General features: G+C 42.0%; 1 protein-coding gene across 4 annotated transcripts; it reads right to left on the bottom strand.

Moving 5' to 3' along the window:
• Positions 1-206: 206 nt before the first annotated feature.
• NOBOX (NOBOX oogenesis homeobox) lies at positions 207-16,989 on the bottom strand. Of its 4 annotated transcripts, none has more exons than XM_061476367.1 (9): positions 16,659-16,989; positions 13,101-13,793; positions 12,583-12,689; positions 11,979-12,067; positions 11,486-11,619; positions 4,098-4,368; positions 3,220-3,563; positions 1,002-1,343; positions 207-320 (listed from the first exon to the last, which is right to left on the bottom strand). In XM_061476367.1, the coding sequence occupies exons 2-9, from the start codon at positions 13,699-13,701 to the stop codon at positions 283-285; spliced, it is 1,926 nt and encodes a 641-aa protein (XP_061332351.1). In that variant the 5' UTR covers positions 13,702-13,793; positions 16,659-16,989; the 3' UTR covers positions 207-282. The 4 variants fall into 4 exon arrangements, with proteins under 4 accessions (XP_061332351.1, XP_061332350.1, XP_061332347.1 ...); XM_061476366.1 differs by lacking the exon at positions 16,659-16,989 and adding an exon at positions 16,450-16,612; XM_061476363.1 differs by lacking the exon at positions 16,659-16,989 and having other exon boundaries at positions 13,101-14,844.
• Between the last annotated feature and the right edge of the window lie 295 nt (positions 16,990-17,284).

Here is a 17,284-nt window from a genome sequence, read left to right as displayed (position 1 = left end):
GCGTGCTCCTCAAGATTAGAATTCATTCATTAAGAATAAAGTCAGGAGGTTTGCAAAAAAAAACACAGGCCAGAAGCCTTTATTGGCTGAAATTTCCCTGCTTCTTTCCTCAGCAAGAAAATAATCATGACAACAAGAAAAAAAAAAAAAAAAAACACCCCCAAAAAGGAACAAAATATTGTTTCTGTTGCAAATATTATCCTTGTCTCTTGTTTTCGGGCTCTTATTTTGCAGAGTTTAAAAAATGGCAACGTTTCCTCTTCCTTTACTTTTTCCCCCCCCTCAGAGTGCAGCATCAGTCATTAGTTTCTTCTTAATTTCTGAAGAAAAAAGAGGCAGATGCATAAGAAAATGTGATTTCACATGACACAGAATATCTTAAATTTGAACAAATTTTTATATTTCAAAGTTAGACAAACAAAGACTATTTAAGGCATATGACACCTTTCAATTAGTCCAGAGTAAGGTAATTCTGTTTCCAAAATAAAAGTCTGCAAATGGCAATCCAAACACAAAGTTTTCATTTTCCTTTCCCTTTCCTCTTCTTACTTAGAAGTTCTACCTTGTCTATGCCTATGGAAATCTTAGAAATAACTGGTCCTGTATAATTGTTCAGCTCACAACAGATAATATCTGACAGAGGACAAAACTTTGCTATCTGTATAGGTTGGACAGAGCCTTGGGTGACATGGTCTAGTGTGAAACATCCCTGCCCATGGCAGGGGGGTTGGAAGTAGATGATCTTAAGGTCTTTTCCAACCCAAACCATTCTGTGAGTCTATCAGTCTATATTACTGACCTATAAGTCCGATTCTAAAAGCAGATAAATCTAAGAACTAGGTATAGGATAATAGGATCTGTCTTGGACAGCAACCCAAGAAAAAGTACCATTCTCATTCATGCCATAGTTTCAATCCTATATTCAGAGGAGCTACTGCTGTCTTAGAACTCTTTCTTTATCCCCTCCTTCTCAAAAAAAAATCAGCTGGCCTTTTAATTACCAACAATAGCCTCTTCTTTCTTGCTGCTACTCTCTACTTCCTCTCTTTCAGGAAGAGATGTCATCTCTGGCTCTTGGTGATTCTGATAGGAACTCTGGTCTGGTGGTGTCCCTCCCTTTTGTTTTTCAGCATGTGGCATGGATCCCAGTGTTGTTCCATTGGGCACTTGAAAACGGGGGGAGGAGGGTAGGCAAGGTGCCTGAGCATAGGAAGTCTGCTCAGTGAAGTACTTTCCTCCTACTGTGCTAGAAAATGGCACTCGTGAGCACAGCTGATTTGAGAAGGGAGCTCCCTGCATGTAGAAATCATTCCAGGGGACAGCTGGATAGGCAGGAATGCCTGCTGAGGAAAAAGCAACAAAGGACAGAGTAATGAAAATAAGGAAAGGAGGACTAAAATCACGTATATAAAAATATATATGTATGTTGGGCTTAAGAGAGCACATTCAATGCAAATACGGTTTTGCAGACATCACACACATGAAGGTAAACTTTGTTGTATACATTGCAGTGTATTTATCCAAAACATGGTTATTAGAAGGAAAAACTTTGGAAGTTCATACTGTTGTTATAATCTAAAAAAAAAAAAAAAAAGGCAAAAAAACCCCACAACCATGTCACTTCAGCATATATCCTGAGTGCATGTAATAATATTAGAGACACACACCCCAACTGTCTTTCCTCCACTCCTATCTTCCAAGTAAGCTCTGCAAAGCATAAGCTGGATGCTTAATCTTCACTTTCATATATAAAAGCTGCCATCCAGGAAGCAGGAATGTTTTTTAATGAATATGTATAATCCATCTGAACTGCTCACTTGCTTACATGCTGAGGAAAAATTAGGAGTGTGCCTATATTTACAGATTGGTTCCCTCCCCATTTAACTTCTGGAACCCCAGGCCCTGGTTGTCAACACTGCATAACAATCAGAGGATCCCTTCCTTGAACAGAAGAGCCGGGCACTGCTAATTGTGCTCTGGACCTAAGTATAGCATAAGGGAACATCATCTCTGCCTCTGTTCAACAATCCCCCAACTTTACCAGTCCTAACAAGGTTTGCACCTTTACATATCCCTTTATGCTCACAAGACATGCCTTAAGGCATGCAAGCCACTTCTGGCATCACTCTATACAAACATAACACCATGCAATGGAACACAGCCCACCCCATTACTTCTGGCACTTCAAACTGAAACACCACAGAAAATAATAATTATCCCTTACAAGCAGAAAGGAGAATCCTTTCTGTGCTAGATAGCATGCGTGCTGCCAACCTGTTCTGCAGAGTGGTAGACATGAACAGTGTGAACATGAGCCAGCTTGTACCACCAGCCTGTGCGTCAGACTTCTCTCCCCAACAAGGTCCACAAAACAGTGGAAAAACAGGAGCAGCTCTGTGGTCTGAAAACTCCTTGCTCTTTTATAAGATAAGAGAGATATTTTTTTGGACCGTAAGCTTAATTTAACAAACCTGACAGTCCAGACAATAAACTGCAATAGTTCACCTTTTGGTTGTATCTCGACTTGAACAACTTCAAAAATACAAATCCCTGACATAAAACAAGGAGACTGACAATGCCATTTTTACCTAGTTGCTTTTCTACTAAATTTCCTGAAATGCTTTCATCTAAGTGGTACTGCAAATTCATATCAGAAGAAGAAAAAGAAAGAAGCTCTATCTATACTATTATCCCATCTAACTCTCTCCTTTTGCACTACCTTTACATACACAACATTCTTTCAAAATGGTGTCTGCAGAAGCCCAGCAGTTGGAAGCATGCTTTTTTTTTTTTCTGCCTACACCTATTCCATTTGCTGTGGCACCTTTCTCACTTTGCACCCTTGACCCCCACCCACATACACTGAAGGCATGTCAGTCTGCACAACAGTACACTCCTGAAAAATAAAAGTTAGCTTTCCATTACAGACAGAACTATTGCAATACCTGAGATACTCACATAGTAATGCTCTCTCTGACATGCAGCCTGTGTAGTAACTTTTGAATCAAATTAATGGGTCACTCAGCGCTTTTAAAAAATAACATAGTAGAAAATACGTAAAAGGCAGCATATATATCTATATAGATATATTTGTGCATATATATGCACATTCCTCCTTTCTCTCACAGTCATCAGTAAAACCTCTGGTCATCCTGAATGTTTCAGTGCACTGTTTAGTTACTCCAGAGGAGCAGGATGCCAAAAGATTTCAGAATTTACCTGAGTTTTCACTTGGCTGCTGTAACAACAGTTGTTCCCCCACGTGGCTTTGTATGTATGCTTGTGTGGTTCCCGGTGCCCCATGGGTTACAACTCCACTGTTACCAGGTAAGGGGAGGAAAGCTGTATGGGACTCAGTGGGTGTAGGACTGAGGTGGACACTGGCGAGCACATTGCTGGTCAGGTGAGCTGGCAGTTGGTGGAACTGGGAGAGCTGGTGCTGCTGGGGATATTGGGGCAGCTGGTAAATTCCATCCTGGCTGCCGTACGAACAGTATGTGTCCTCTAGGTTGCCTGCTGACTCCAGCTCCTCAGGGTAATTGAAGGGAACTGGTGAATTCAAACTGCAAAGAGCAAGGAGAGAAGCAATTCAGAGATTCAAGTAGGGTCAACAGCTACAGCAACCTGTAAACAACTGCATCTTCCCCCTGACAGCTGATATGACTCCAGCCCTTCCTCTCAAATGCAAGGAGGGAGAAGGGTAACAGAAACCACTTGAGCCAGGGCTTTCACAGCAAGATTCTTTAACAGTTGTGTTAGTGGGGATTACCTTTCCTGCAGTTCTTCCCACTTTCCAAAGCACACCCTAATGCTTAAAACATCTGCACTCAAGAATTCCTTTTCACTGTGCTTCTGAACCATACTTTCACTTGACAGGCATGCAGTTCTGAAAACACTGTTACTAAAGGCATCACTTTATCAACAGCTGGTGACCTGTCCTACCACACAGGTTATACATATTTTTCATATTCCATTTAAAGGACATTTTCATTCCCATGTCTGACTTTAAACTTGCGCTATTTCCTTGTCCCAAGTCCCACCTTCACCCTCCCAAAGTTTCTCCCAGGGTTCACTTTTTTAATCTCGTTTGTTCCTACCCTTGATTCTGGATGCTGTACGTGAAGGCCTCTCTCGAGCCATTTTGCTGACAGGAAAAGTAGCATTCACTGTTGGGAGTGTCCAGCATCAAAGGAACAACGTGGTTGTGCAAGCTGACAGCCAAACTGAGGGGCAGGCTGGCCCTGCGGATGGGTGGAGGGCTGGGAAGACTAGGGAAGCACTCCATTCTGCTGAAACTGAAGTTGAGCTGTGGCAATGCCTTTGTCTGAACTGCTTCACAGGATGTCACCATTCCTACCACTGATGATACTGTAAATAAAAAGAGGGACTGTCATGCTATGCTGTCATTCTGAAAATTAAAAGGAGCAAGCAGAGGGAATGACAAAAGTGGCAGAACAGAAAAACAAGATGCCAGTGAAAGAGTGGAGGTTGACTGATGGGAATAAAAGTAAACAAGCACCAGCATTGCTGCTGGGAAGCAAAAGGGGGGAGTAGTAGCAAGCTCTCTGGAACAGAGGATGATGTTTATTGGTTAAATAAAATTACCTTCATGATTTCAGTCTCTCCATACTAGATTTATTCTGCTCTCAAGGCAGCCAAATGAAGCAGAGTACTTCCTGGAAAAAAGCCAGGAACAATCCCCCAGCCATCTTCCATCTCTGCTGTCCTCTGGGAAGAGTGTGCTGCACAGATTACTCTTTTGAAAAATGTAACTGTGGTTTGAAAGAAACAAAAATGTGCCTGTAGAGATCCACTGTCTGAGCCATCTTTTAACCAAATTTTCATTCCTGGTTTGGCCTCTGATGAGTCATGCCAAAAAAAATAGTTAGGAAAAAAATAAAAAAGCAGATACATCAGCTGAAGGGCCTTGGGAAAAAGAAGCTGGGAGGTGGAAAAGGAAACCAACACCATTTGGTTGCTAGAATGTTGTTTGGTAACCCGTCTCCTCGGTCACTGCTGGAAAAGGAGGGAGGAACAGAACAGCCTCTGCGGAAAGAGGACAATATAGGAAATGAAAAGGTCAAAATCATGTATACTGGTGATCCAGAGTAACATATATACACGGAAGTTCAAGAAGCGTGCACATGGTGAACAAGATTCTGTTTTATTGTGCCAAACGGCAAGTGATTTCCTTCTTGAGAAGTGTTAATGATCAAGTGTGCATGACACAACTTGAAATGATTTTTAAGTCCGTGGCAGGGGTGTTGGAACTAGATGATCTTTAAGGTCCCTTCAATCTAAACCGTTCTGTGATTCTGTGAAGTCTAGCTAGGCTGAACCAGCACAAAGATGAGGTAGGTATGTATGAGAAAGTATCACTGACTGTTCAGGTAAAGTTGGTCTACTCCCACCCACTAAAGTATTCAGGGAAAGCTAGTAGCATGGGTGGCTTACAGCTGTACTTCACCCTTGCAAACATAGAGAGTAACATCAAATACAATCCACCAGATGTGAATCAAAGGCCTTAAACATAAAGCCTAAAGACAAAACCTAAACATAAAGCTGCCACAGCAAGCAGAGCAACTTTTAGAGAATTTTGGAATGCATGCCCAGAGAACTGACAAGGAGATGCCACGTTAACATCTTACAGCATCAGTTCTGAGATTTGCCAGTGTGCTGTGCAACTGTGCCTATCTTGTTGCACCTTCACATATCAATTTTTTTTCAGCTCTCTGCAACTGTGGAGAGAGGGAGTTTTCATTTCAATGAAAACATGAATAGGTTCACTTAGAAAACTAGAGCACGATCTGGGGTGGCATCCCTAAAGCATTCACATGCCCAGACATGGTTTACATTTTTTTATTTGAACATATGACTTCTTTATGTCAGGCAGCATTTACAATGTACCTGTCACATTCCTGGGTTTTGACACAGCATAAATCTACTCCCCACACAAACAAAGCACTTGTCAACATTTTATTTCCTCAGAAGTCAAAATGGCTTAGCCAGAAATGAAGCTGAAGATCTCTTCTGATTTTTTTTTTTTTTGAACCTCCATTTGCATTGGTTCTTTTAACTATTTTGTCACAGAATGTAGGAGTTCACACAAACATTATGAAACAGAAGCCATGTGAGGGACAACTTACCAGAAAAAGACTATATCCAGACAAAACTTCAATAATGACAGTGTTATTAGCTATTCTGCACAAGGCCTTGGTCTTGCTCAGGATGAATACAAGCAGTATTAACACCAGAGATAAGGAAGTTGCTTCTAAACCCACTTTCACACCTAGTAAGAATTAAGTTCTGGGTTTGAAACATTTTCAACAACACAGATAATCTTTGTGGATCACGGCACTAGGACACAGGCAAAAAGATGGTGAAGATGGCACACTTGGCCTCCAAAGAGCTGGTTCAGCCTTTTCTAAAGCTGCTCCTACTTCTCTGCCCTTTCAAAGACAGACACAGAATTTCTGTGTCTGAATAAAGTCTTCTGAATAAAGTCACAAATGCAGTAGGAATAAATAATTGCCAGAGAAGTAATACCTGCTAAATCTGACACTATATTTACAGATCTTGTTTAGTGATGAATTCTGATCACTGGCTTGAGATAATACTTACATTTTCCAAATCTGTTACTCTTCCTGACATTGATACAATAACCACAGAGGCTTTCCAGTGAACATGAGAATGTAACAGTAGGATCTTTGTTTATCTCTTCCATTATTTCTGGATTTTCAGCCCATAAGATAACCTTGGGAATTTCCTGAGAGCAACATAGTAATTTGCAGCTTCAAATCTCTGAACCAGTCCTGGTGCTACACTTGTCTTAACATAAGAATTGGTACTTGAAGTCTTTGGCTACACAGATATCTTCCCCCTATATAGCTGCTTCCTCAATATCCTGGCAGTTAGAAGACCCATTAAAGAAATGCACATAGCTTCTAATGAATTGGACAGAGCCTTAAATTAACAGAACTGGATGTGTATATATTTCTGTCAGGATGAATGTGATTTAAGTCTTTCACCAGTCTTGAAGGAGACTTAAGGCCTATTCTAGAAAGGTGCCCATGAACTTCCAACAGGGAATGGTTTCAGCTGTGAGAAGGCTCCTTTCACTGTTATTAACAGACCAGATTATGTGCACAACAGTTGTTGCCTGAGTGACACCTCCCTGCCCTTGAGGCCTTCCTCTTGACATCAGCCATACATGACTTTCTTAGTGAAGCACTTATGCTGACTCCAAAAGGCTTTGGCATGAGAAACCTGCAATGATTCTGGCAGTTAACTATGCAAATTGAGAGGCCAGAGACCATGACTGTAACTGTTTAAGAAGCCCAGTACTGGGCACTATGCAGCTGACATTGATTAAAGGCTGAACAACCTAACTAACCTCAGATAGTCTACTTGCTATGGCTGCTCTGTCAAGCATCAAATCAAGAGTACAGCAAAAGGCTCTATTACTAAGAGTCTCTATATCACACACAATCAAATCCAGTTTCTTTTAGTGAAACCATTTACAGGAACATTAAGGGCCATCACAAAGCTTTTCATCAATACATCCTCTTCTTGAAAACACAAGAAAATACATTTCTCTGTAAATGACATTTTGAAGGTAAACAAAATATTAATCAAACAGAAGCAAGAGTGTTCTTAATTTAATGGACTGAAGATTAGTAAATCAGCTTCAGGCTCTAACTGCACTGCTTTGAGAAGCATGTTACTCTGATCCTCTTCTGGAACCTACCACTTGTTTGAAAGGTATGACTCTTTCTTGCCATGGCTGCTACACATCATCAGCTTTAAAGTAACTTGTTCAAAAGCCAGAATCCTCTAAGTGAAACCATTACAGCATGTCATTTATTTACCATTCTTTGACAGACGATATCCAACTTTATCCAACTGCTCCCAAGATGTAGATTACAATCCCATCTCTGCCACTGAAAATCATCTTGCTATTTGCATCAGAGCTACCAGCACAGGCTGGGCTCCTGATATTATTCCTGGGCCCTTGAGATAGCCATATGAAACAAAGTAGTTCCTACAAAAGCATCTGCGGGGCAGAAAAGTCTCCTCCCACAGACCATGGGCATAGAAAGTATTTTTAATTTCTAAAGTTAACTCTAAAGAAACATAAGCCAATGTTTTAAGTCAATGACTCTCTCTCTCACACACACACACATTTATATATCCATAAGAAATCTCAGAAAAATAAGAAAAATTTCAAATAACTGCCAATGTCAAAAACCCTACATTAATTTAAAGCAACCTATCTGTCTAGCAAAAGCAGCAAAAAAAAAAAAAATAAAATCCAAAGATCAGAATAAGGTCAAGATGGAATTTTTGAAGCAGAAAAGGCTGTTAGGGCAAGTAGTGGGTCTAATACCAAAACCAGAAGCCATAACTGCCAGCAAGGTAAAATACATATCAAATACATTTTTAATCAGCTTGTTTGGAGAGCTGTACGAAACAGTGGGACATAAAAGAGACCCCACATCAGACAGTCAGAATTACTGTCTAGAGCAAGGGAAAACAATGGAAAAGGCAGGACTGAACACTCTCCAAAAGTGTCAGGTAACAAATCATACTGTTCTCATGCATGTAAGTCATTTCCTTGTCCTGCTGAAAGTGGTTAAACACATGGCTACCAAGGAAAGCACCTGAATAGCCATTCCATTAGGCCACAGTCTCCAGATATAACTGCACCATTATGCACAGGTCACAAATTATTTTGCTGAAACCCACCATTAGCTGTTTCCACAAGGTTCACTTCTACCAAGCAATTGGTTTTTGCCTTCTAAGTTGATGACTTAATTCATTTGTTCCCTCTTTTGTTTTGCCTCTGTTATTTTGGATTTTATCCTATCAAGTTTTATTTCCTTCTTTTTCCGAGATCTTCTAATACAGAAAGAAGGTGGACCCTAGATGGCTGTATTTATTGTCAAGCCTTTTTTGAACAAGGAGGCTGAATGAATTAAGAAGTCGGATCGTCTTTCTTTCCATTTCAGTTTCAGCTTTCATTCTTAAAGAGAAAAGTCTGCCTGTGCAATGCTAGATAACAAAAAAAGCAAGTTTCACTCCCCATGGCTGTGTTATTATGTTTCTAGTAAGGCAAAATTGCATCTGAAGCTTTTCAAGCAACTCTACCATGCAGATTTCTCTTCCATGAGGAGTCTCTACACCTAGTTAAGTCTTTTTCCTCAGAGGGAGCACTAACTTAGGTCTCTACACTGCCTGGGCACCAGTTCTTCCATGACTTGTAAGAATGTAATTTTTAAGACTTCCACCTTTTATGTACACATTTGGAGGGCAGGGTGGGTGTCTTATACACACACCACATTCCTCCCTTCCCTCAAGGAAGGAGGTTAAAAACCAATCACCAAACCTCACCATGCAGCAAAGCATGCCTCTTCTCTGAAGAGTGATTTAGAAAAGGTTCTCTTCTTTTTGCACCCACATCTGTATCTGGAAAGTATTTACCAGCTTTAGATGGCACAAATAGATTTCATTACTCCTTGCCCAGCATGATTTAAAGAGAACATGGGGAAGCTTGTTCCCTCTTATAAATGTAGCAGAATGAAGTGCATTCTCATCTTCACAGATCCATTACACTGAAGATATAGGGGTTTCAGATGAGCAAAGGAAGCATGTGTTTCATAAACGCTAGATGCATACACAAATGCAATAGATGTCAGCCAGCTGGAAGTTCAAAGGACTGAAGGAGTAAAAAAACCCAGCTATCTTTGTTGCTTATTTTCTCACATACCCAGTCCACTCTCAGAGACGCTCACTTGCCCTTTTTCTTCCTTACACATTGCACAAAGAATTCACAGGACATTTCTTTTGTATCAGAAAGATTGTTGGTGTTTTCTACACAGAGAATTGCATCCCACTGTGCAGATTCCCCAGAAAGAAATTGCTCCATACAGACAGATGACAACATCACATCCCTGAATCTCTTCAGCATATTCTCTCTTGACTAAATAGCATGTTTGCAGATGTACTTTAGGAAGCAGGAAAGTTCTGAATACAAGAGCAGAAAGATGAGGATGTTTGGTTTGTTTCCTTTAAATTAATTACTTTGCAAAATCTTTGTCTAATTAAATACAGGACTCAACAGACTGCACCACTTCATCATTCTGGAAAGCAGTGAATTATTCAAACACTTTGCCCATATTTATTCTGCTACACAAAGAAATGGAGAAACTGGAACTAACTGAATTACAGTCGTATTGGTTAAACAGCTCATAAGATAGACTGAAGTAGTCCTTGCCTTGCAACTATGACAGGCAAATTTAAACAAGTCCTAAATGATGGTATCAAGGTAATATCTCAGTTAAGTACTTTTAGCATACATATCTATTTATTGGTATCCTAAGCTTATTGGTACAATCTTATAGTTGATTTCTACTGTGCCGAAATACTTTTAAGGTATCAGCATTATTAAAAATACATTGAAGTCTTTGAGTCATTATTAGAAAATGACGTGGATAGAATTGCCCTTAATACTGATAACACTGTATATTTAGAATATAATGAGCGGGCAGAAATGATGACATAAAATTCAGAAGAATTAATTACACTGGGAAGCAGGAAAATATGTACAGCAGTACCAGATGTCAGCTCATTTACTGCTTGGGATATCCATCCCTAAGGAAGTGGCGAAGTCCTCATCACTTTGGAAATATTTTCAAGTTGTGCCAACTTGGAAACATAAACATATATAGGAAATGCTCTAGGGAACATTCCTGACTCTAGGGAATGGTCTGGTACTTCATGCATGAATACACAATTGAACTAATCCTCTCCCTTTGGATGCCATGTATCTTTAAAGTCTAAATACAGCTTACATAGAAAAACGGTCAAATAGCACACCCCACTGACTTTCAACAACACTGCACCAGCAATTAAGCTGTATGCTTAAGCACTCAACTAGTCTCACTCCCTCAAGATCTTGCACAAAAACTGCACTGGCTGGAGAAGTCAAGGAACTTCCTTTGGAGATTTAAACGTATGGAGTACCTGAGGGAGGCTCTACAACCCCAACAGTTAAGATTTTATACAGTGCATGTTCCTCAAACAGCTCACTTGACTACAGATTCAAGGCAGGATGTTATAGCCTAAACCAGAACATGGGATGTGTGTATCTGCCATGAGGGACATAATAACCAGAATAATACTTTCATCATAATTCAGAGAAGCAGTACTAGTGTCAAACAACTTTTATGGAAGAACGCCCCAGCCATGTATGCTTATGAAGTCATATTCAGAATTCCTTAATGGCTTGTGCTAGGACATGAACAAGACTGCAAACTTGGTACATAACTGATACTCAGTTAGCAGAGAGCTGTTAAACCTGATGTCACTTTTTGGACTGACGACATAGGGATCTCAGATGACGGTCCCTAAAGTGTTTGAGAACCTACCAGCACCACCAGCTAATGCTGCAGCTCCACAAAACACCTGTGATGATACAGGGTCTCACCTGAGGAGGAGGCAAGTGGTGCAGGATATCCACTGAGCAAGCTGGAGTAGTTCCCACCTGTAGTGTCAACGTCCAGCACAGCAGACTGGTCATGAGCAATGTCAGGCAATGGAGGCATGGGCAGAAGAGGTGGCCTGGAGGTATACATAAAGTGTATGAGCATGGACCAAAGGACAAGACAAGACATTATAATAATGTAATCTCTTCTAACTGTTCTACGATGGGCAAATCCTAGAGCCAGAGCCATTTAAACAGTTTTATTCAAAAACAGTGCTCCAGGTTAATCAAAAGTGCTTTTAAGAGAGTCCACTACGACTTGCCCATAAATCCAACATGCTACGGAGGTCTAACTGAATGGTCAGTTCTCCATAGGTTAAAAGTGAAGGGGAAATGGCAAGGGAAAATACTTAGTTCATTAGGTATCTGTTGTGGAGAAATGAGAAAACAGAGTTAAGTCCCTCACCCATAACCATCTGACCCAAGGGGGACTTACGGTGCTGAGGATGTTGGATGCTTTTTGTCGCTTTTCACACTCAACTTCTCTGATTTCCGCCACTTTGCCCTGCGATTCTGAAACCAGACCTGATAAATGCAAGAAAGGATGCATTCAAAGAGGAAACCATCTACACATGGGGACACAGGCAAGGAGGCAACAATGACTGCCTCCACACATAACCAGATAAGAAACCTTTCTTCCTGCAAGAACCTGCAAGATTTATTGCAAATAAAAGAGAAGAACAGTAGAACAATACCTCCTGAACACCAGTTTCCTTTGTTGCTCATGATCTTCAAGGTAAGAGATTAACTCCAGCCTCTTTTACCTACCATGTGTCTAGTCTTAGGAAATGGGAAGAGATGGAGTACACAACTGCAGGCTCCACTGCCATTCTGAATGGGGCAGTTGGTTGTGCAGTGTCCATCCTTGTGAGGTCTTTTCCTTCTCTCGTCACCAGTGGCAAGTGCAGTCTCTAGCCTGCTACTCATGAGCTCCTCTTTCCTTCCTATTCAAGTTCTTCCTCTGTACCCCAGTCCCTCTCCCATCAATTTTCTGCACAGAACGCACACACTGTCAGCACTGTTACCCATGCAGGCGTTACCATGATACGCTGTGGCGTTACACCAACCACAGCTGCAATCTCCTTCCTCTTCTCATTGTCGGGGTAGTGGTCTTCGTGGAACATCTTCTCCAACTCTTCTAACTGCTCTAGATATGGTACATTGTTCAGAGAGAGAGAAAAACCGGGAGTACGCGATAAGAAAACAAACAAAGAAACAAGACAGGAAAAGCCAAAACAGAACATTTTTTACTATACCTAAAAATACTTCAACAACATAAGAGATTTTTTAGTTTGTTTGGTTTGGGCTTTTTTTTCAAGTAAACCACAAAAGTAAAAATCTTCTACACTAAAACAAAGAGCATTACTAGTGATGCTTCAAGCATCAGGTACTCAGAAACCTTTATTTGAAGAAGCCTTCACACATCTAAATGTAGAATGCATTGCAATGCCATTTAGAGCAGTTCAGCACCCCCATACTGTGCCTTAAGTATGGTGAAGGAAACATCAGTGCCATTGACACTACAAGTGTCACTGCCAGTGGGTTCCCCAGTATCTACCTGCGTTATAGAAGGTGCGTAACTTCTTCCTGACTGGTGGCAGAATTATTGGATTCTCAAATAATTTCTTCTTTCCCTTGGTCCCATCATGGCTACTTCCACATTCCAGGACTGAAGACATGTTGTAGGATTGCTGAGCTGCAACGCTGCCTGAAGTACATTTGGATGATCGGTGAGTAGCTGGGCCACACACGTCCTGTCTGCAGAGGTCTCCAGGTATTCCACCAGGTACTTTATTGGAGTACATCCCACTTCTGTTTTTACTTTTCTTCTTCTTTGCCTCCTTTTCAATCCCATCAGAGCAATAGCTCTGACACTGCTCATGGGACCCTGACTGTGATGTGGGCTCCTGTGCAGATTCAACCACAGAAAGTGGAGGCACAGCCTTTGTGTCACTGAGGAAATTTGACAACCTCCCACATACAGAGGCAAGGTCAAGCTGGCCATCAAAGGCTGCTGAGTCTTGGGAAGCTGACCCAGTTGCCTGCAGGGTGCAGTATCTTCCATCTTTCTCCACCTCCTTTATAAGGCTGATTCTATCTTCTGTTCCCAAGTTATCCTCAACTTCCCTTATAGCTGTGCTTTGGGACATAGATAGCATACTGCTCCCTGTACCATGCCCACCAGCAGCATCAGCATGTACCACAAAGTGCTCAGTGTTCAATGATGCATCCTCCTTCTTGTCCTTGCACTCTACAGGGGAAAAATTAAAAACAACACCCCACAACCCCCCCCCACGCATATTGTCTAAGCCAGATGTGCTGTGCCTGGATGGCATGAAAAAAAAGAGTGTGTTGGGTTAGGAGGTGCCAGTTATAGGAGAAGGAAAACACTACACAATTAAACCCAACAGTGAAAAGAACTAGAGTTCAGGATAAAGACTGTCACCATACAAGTGCTGCTAGGAAAGCAACAGCAAAGAATGGGATCCGGTCAATATGGAGCTATTCAAACATCTGGGACAAGAAAAGCCTCATTTTGAGAATGAATATGCCTGCAAAATCAACCAACTCTAAACTAGAGGAAGAATTAATTCCAGGCTCAGAGAATAAAGGAAAGGTTGTGTATTATAACGACAGAAGTGGGAAAACAACACTGGGGATAACAAAGGTCTTTGGAATAAGGAACAGAAAATGATTCAATGACTTACCAGGACACTAAGTGTCATCTTATTAAAATGAGCAAAAAAAAAAATACAAGCAAAATTATGGTCTACTGTATGAGCAGTGATTATTTGACAAATTACATCACTCTTTGATTTATAGAGGTTTTTGTTTCTATCATGCTCAAGTTGACCAAGCAAAACACCCCAAAACTGTAGAAACTTCAAATAACTACCTTAAATTAGTTTTCTGCAGCTTCAGGCATAACTTATGACAGACAAATCTATAAGGTTGGCTGAGGACAAAAGTAGGTGAAAAAGTCTGACCGAGTTTAACGAAAAGCACAAACTCCATTAAAATAAGAGAGCCTGGACAGTATAAGACAGGTCAGAAAGAGCATTGCAAGAGAAATAATTAAAATAGGTAACAGAATAATGAAGAAGCATTGTACTTTCCCAGCTGGGATGTACGTTTCCAAAAGAAAACCTGCTGATTAGATTAGAATGTGTGAGTCTGTGATTTCTGCACTTAAAAATAAATTTAAAAAAAGACAAGTTACTATTGTTTAAGAATAGAAAGTAGACTAATAAAACCAAAACCATATATCTGTCTCTGGAAAGAGGAAAGTTTGAACAGGCTGGTGGCAGTTGTATGTGCCTACAGAGAAATGTGGTTATTTGGGAAGTATCTTAAATAATTTCATTTCACTCTGTCCTGCTTTTGATATATACATATATGCCAAAATAAAGAACTTGCTTTCTGCCTCAGTGTTTCTTTCTTAAATAATTGTTTAGCAAGATGGAACCCCACACCACCAGTCAGATGGGACAATCTTTATGGAAGTACAAGGGGACGTCAGGCTGCTTCCAAGACCTTCTAATTTGCTTTTTATAGGATTAAGAGAACTGAATTAGTTGCAGGGGAAAGAGACAGAAGCAGGAAACTATGCAACTGTAATAATTTGATCATGCTAAGTAGCAACAGTTTCCACTGCTATTAAATGAGATGAAATATCCTGATGGGGAAGGTCAAGAACTGAGAGAGGCAGGAGCTGGCTATGCTCTATATAATTCATTTTTCGACTATCCTCCTCACTCCTTCTGAGCTCATCTCACTTGTTATGTGAAAAAGGGAAAATTTTCACCCGTCATCCATTCAGCTCACCCGGTCTCAAATCAGGAACAGCATTTTCAGATTAGTGCTTTGATTTGAGAAGGCTTTTTACTTCTTTTTATGCAAACACCGGTGTGCGCTTACATCACAAAATACATTTCAAAGTCTTGTGTATATACTTTGTATCTGCAGCAGAGAAAGAGATTAACACCTGGGAGTTTTGTGTCATCTACAGGAATATTCCTTCCAGTGAAAGTAAATTGCTGTCTCTAACGCATACAGCAAAGGCTTGACAACGTCTTGGGACTGCCAAAGAAAAATACTGAGATGAAAATAAAGTCTGAAGTAGGCCTGCATGGTAACAAATAGGGCGTTAACCAAACCATTCCTTTCTTCATCACTCAAATGATGAGAGACCAGACCAAACATCCTACTTTGTTCTATTTTTTGATAAATACAGCCTTACATAGAAGGGATTTTAACTGACTGGGAACATCATAGGGTCTGGAATGCCTGAGCTGCTGAAGGTGCACGGACAGGAAGCAAAATCCTCTTCTCACTGCCACCTCTTTAGATGTTTCTTGGAGCAAGAAAACCACTTGGCACAGCAACAGCAAGATTTTAAAGTTTTTTCTGGAGCATAAAAGCAACCTGAACACACACGCACAAGCAGAAACATCAGCTTCACAGGTCCATTCACACAAGCTCGGACAAGAGGGAGGAAAACTGGACAGTGGTCAAGGTGGTGAGTGCCGGGAGCCTAGAAGCCCAGAGGCAGTATGAACCCCTGCGTGGTACAAAGGGATATGAAGGGATGACCACCCAACCCTCACACCGGCTCCCCAGGCGCTTTTACAAGCCATGGGACACCAGGACCACGCAGCTATTGCCGCAATCCACACCTCAAGGCACCGCGGGCTAAACTGCGCCTTCCCGCCAAGACACCACGGGCAGCCTGCCTGAGGCGATGAGGCGAAGCAGCGGCTCATGGCTGCCAACCGCCGCATAGATAACAGCCTGGACGAGGCGACAGTCATTATCCTTCACCGGGGCTGCTCATTATGCTCATTGCCTGGTGCCTCCCCCAGGGCGTTAATGAGACTCGGCCCCCGGCCCCATGGCTCAGCTCTTACCCGACCCTTCGAGCGCCCACTCCTCGTCCGCACCCGCCCCGTCCATGCCGGCTCGGCGGAAGCACCGCCGACCTACCCCAGTTAATGTCTCGCCCAGCAGCGACCAATGCGCGGGCTGCGGCTGCCGACCCTGGCAGGCTCATCAAGGCCACCTGGGCCGCCAGCTACCCAAGAGGCGAGAGCGGGACCAGGGCTACCTGGGAGCCTACCTGCGGCCGGGAGGAGCCATCCCCTGCGGGCCGCCGTGCGGGATGGCGCCTGCTCGCCCGCATTCGCAGCGCGGCTGAGGGGGGCCGGAGCCGGTCAGCGAGGAGGGAGGAACCTGGTCCTCGCATATAGAGTACAGAAGGGCCTCTGGCACGTCTGAGGGCACCTGAAACAGCATGAGGTCCCGTAATGAGAGGGCTTAAATGTCTCTAATAACACACCTTAGAAACCCAGATGCTACAGAATTGGATCGTTTAATATGAATGAGATGAACCTTGTTATCTTTTCTTGTGGGCTGTCAGGAAGGCAGATTCATTATTTCTTTTATGTGCTCTGGCCACAGTTGTTTAGCGGTGCTTCACACTCTCCATGAAGCGGTGGCTGAGTGGTGCTTCTTGACTTTTAGGTCCTGTATTCTGCGTCCTTTCAGTGCTTAACAATTCTTAGAGAAAACAAGGTTCCTAACAGGGGCACCAGCCAGTTGGTGATCTCACACTACTGCAAGTGTTGTCATCTGCCCAGGTAACCAGCTCTGTGCGCTCACCTGTCTACACAAGATGAAGGGCAGGTGTGAACCAAGCCTGGTGACTGCCTTCTCACACTCAGTGGGTGGAGAGACCCGTGCTGT

Source organism: Pezoporus flaviventris, unplaced genomic scaffold, assembly GCF_033815535.1.
Source record: "Pezoporus flaviventris isolate CSIRO_AGI_PZ_B2104156 unplaced genomic scaffold, CSIRO_AGI_Pfla_v1 ptg000096l, whole genome shotgun sequence".
NCBI classification, from domain to species: domain Eukaryota; kingdom Metazoa; phylum Chordata; class Aves; order Psittaciformes; family Psittacidae; genus Pezoporus; species Pezoporus flaviventris.
Note: the sequence above shows the minus strand (reverse complement) of the source record. Positions and strands in the feature narration are given on the sequence as shown.

What these genes read in the sequence shown, in the direction of transcription:
- NOBOX (XM_061476363.1), bottom strand. Translation starts at nt 13,878, where the DNA reads ATGCCATCCAGGCACAGCACATCTGGCTTAGACAATATGCGTGGGGGG. An exon ending in ACGCACCTTCTATAACGCAG is followed by an intron (nt 12,690 to 13,100) that starts GTAGATACTGGG and finishes TACCATATCTAG; the next exon opens with AGCAGTTAGAAGAGTTGGAG. An exon ending in TAACGCCACAGCGTATCATG is followed by an intron (nt 12,068 to 12,582) that starts GTAACGCCTGCA and finishes TGCATTTATCAG; the next exon opens with GTCTGGTTTCAGAATCGCAG.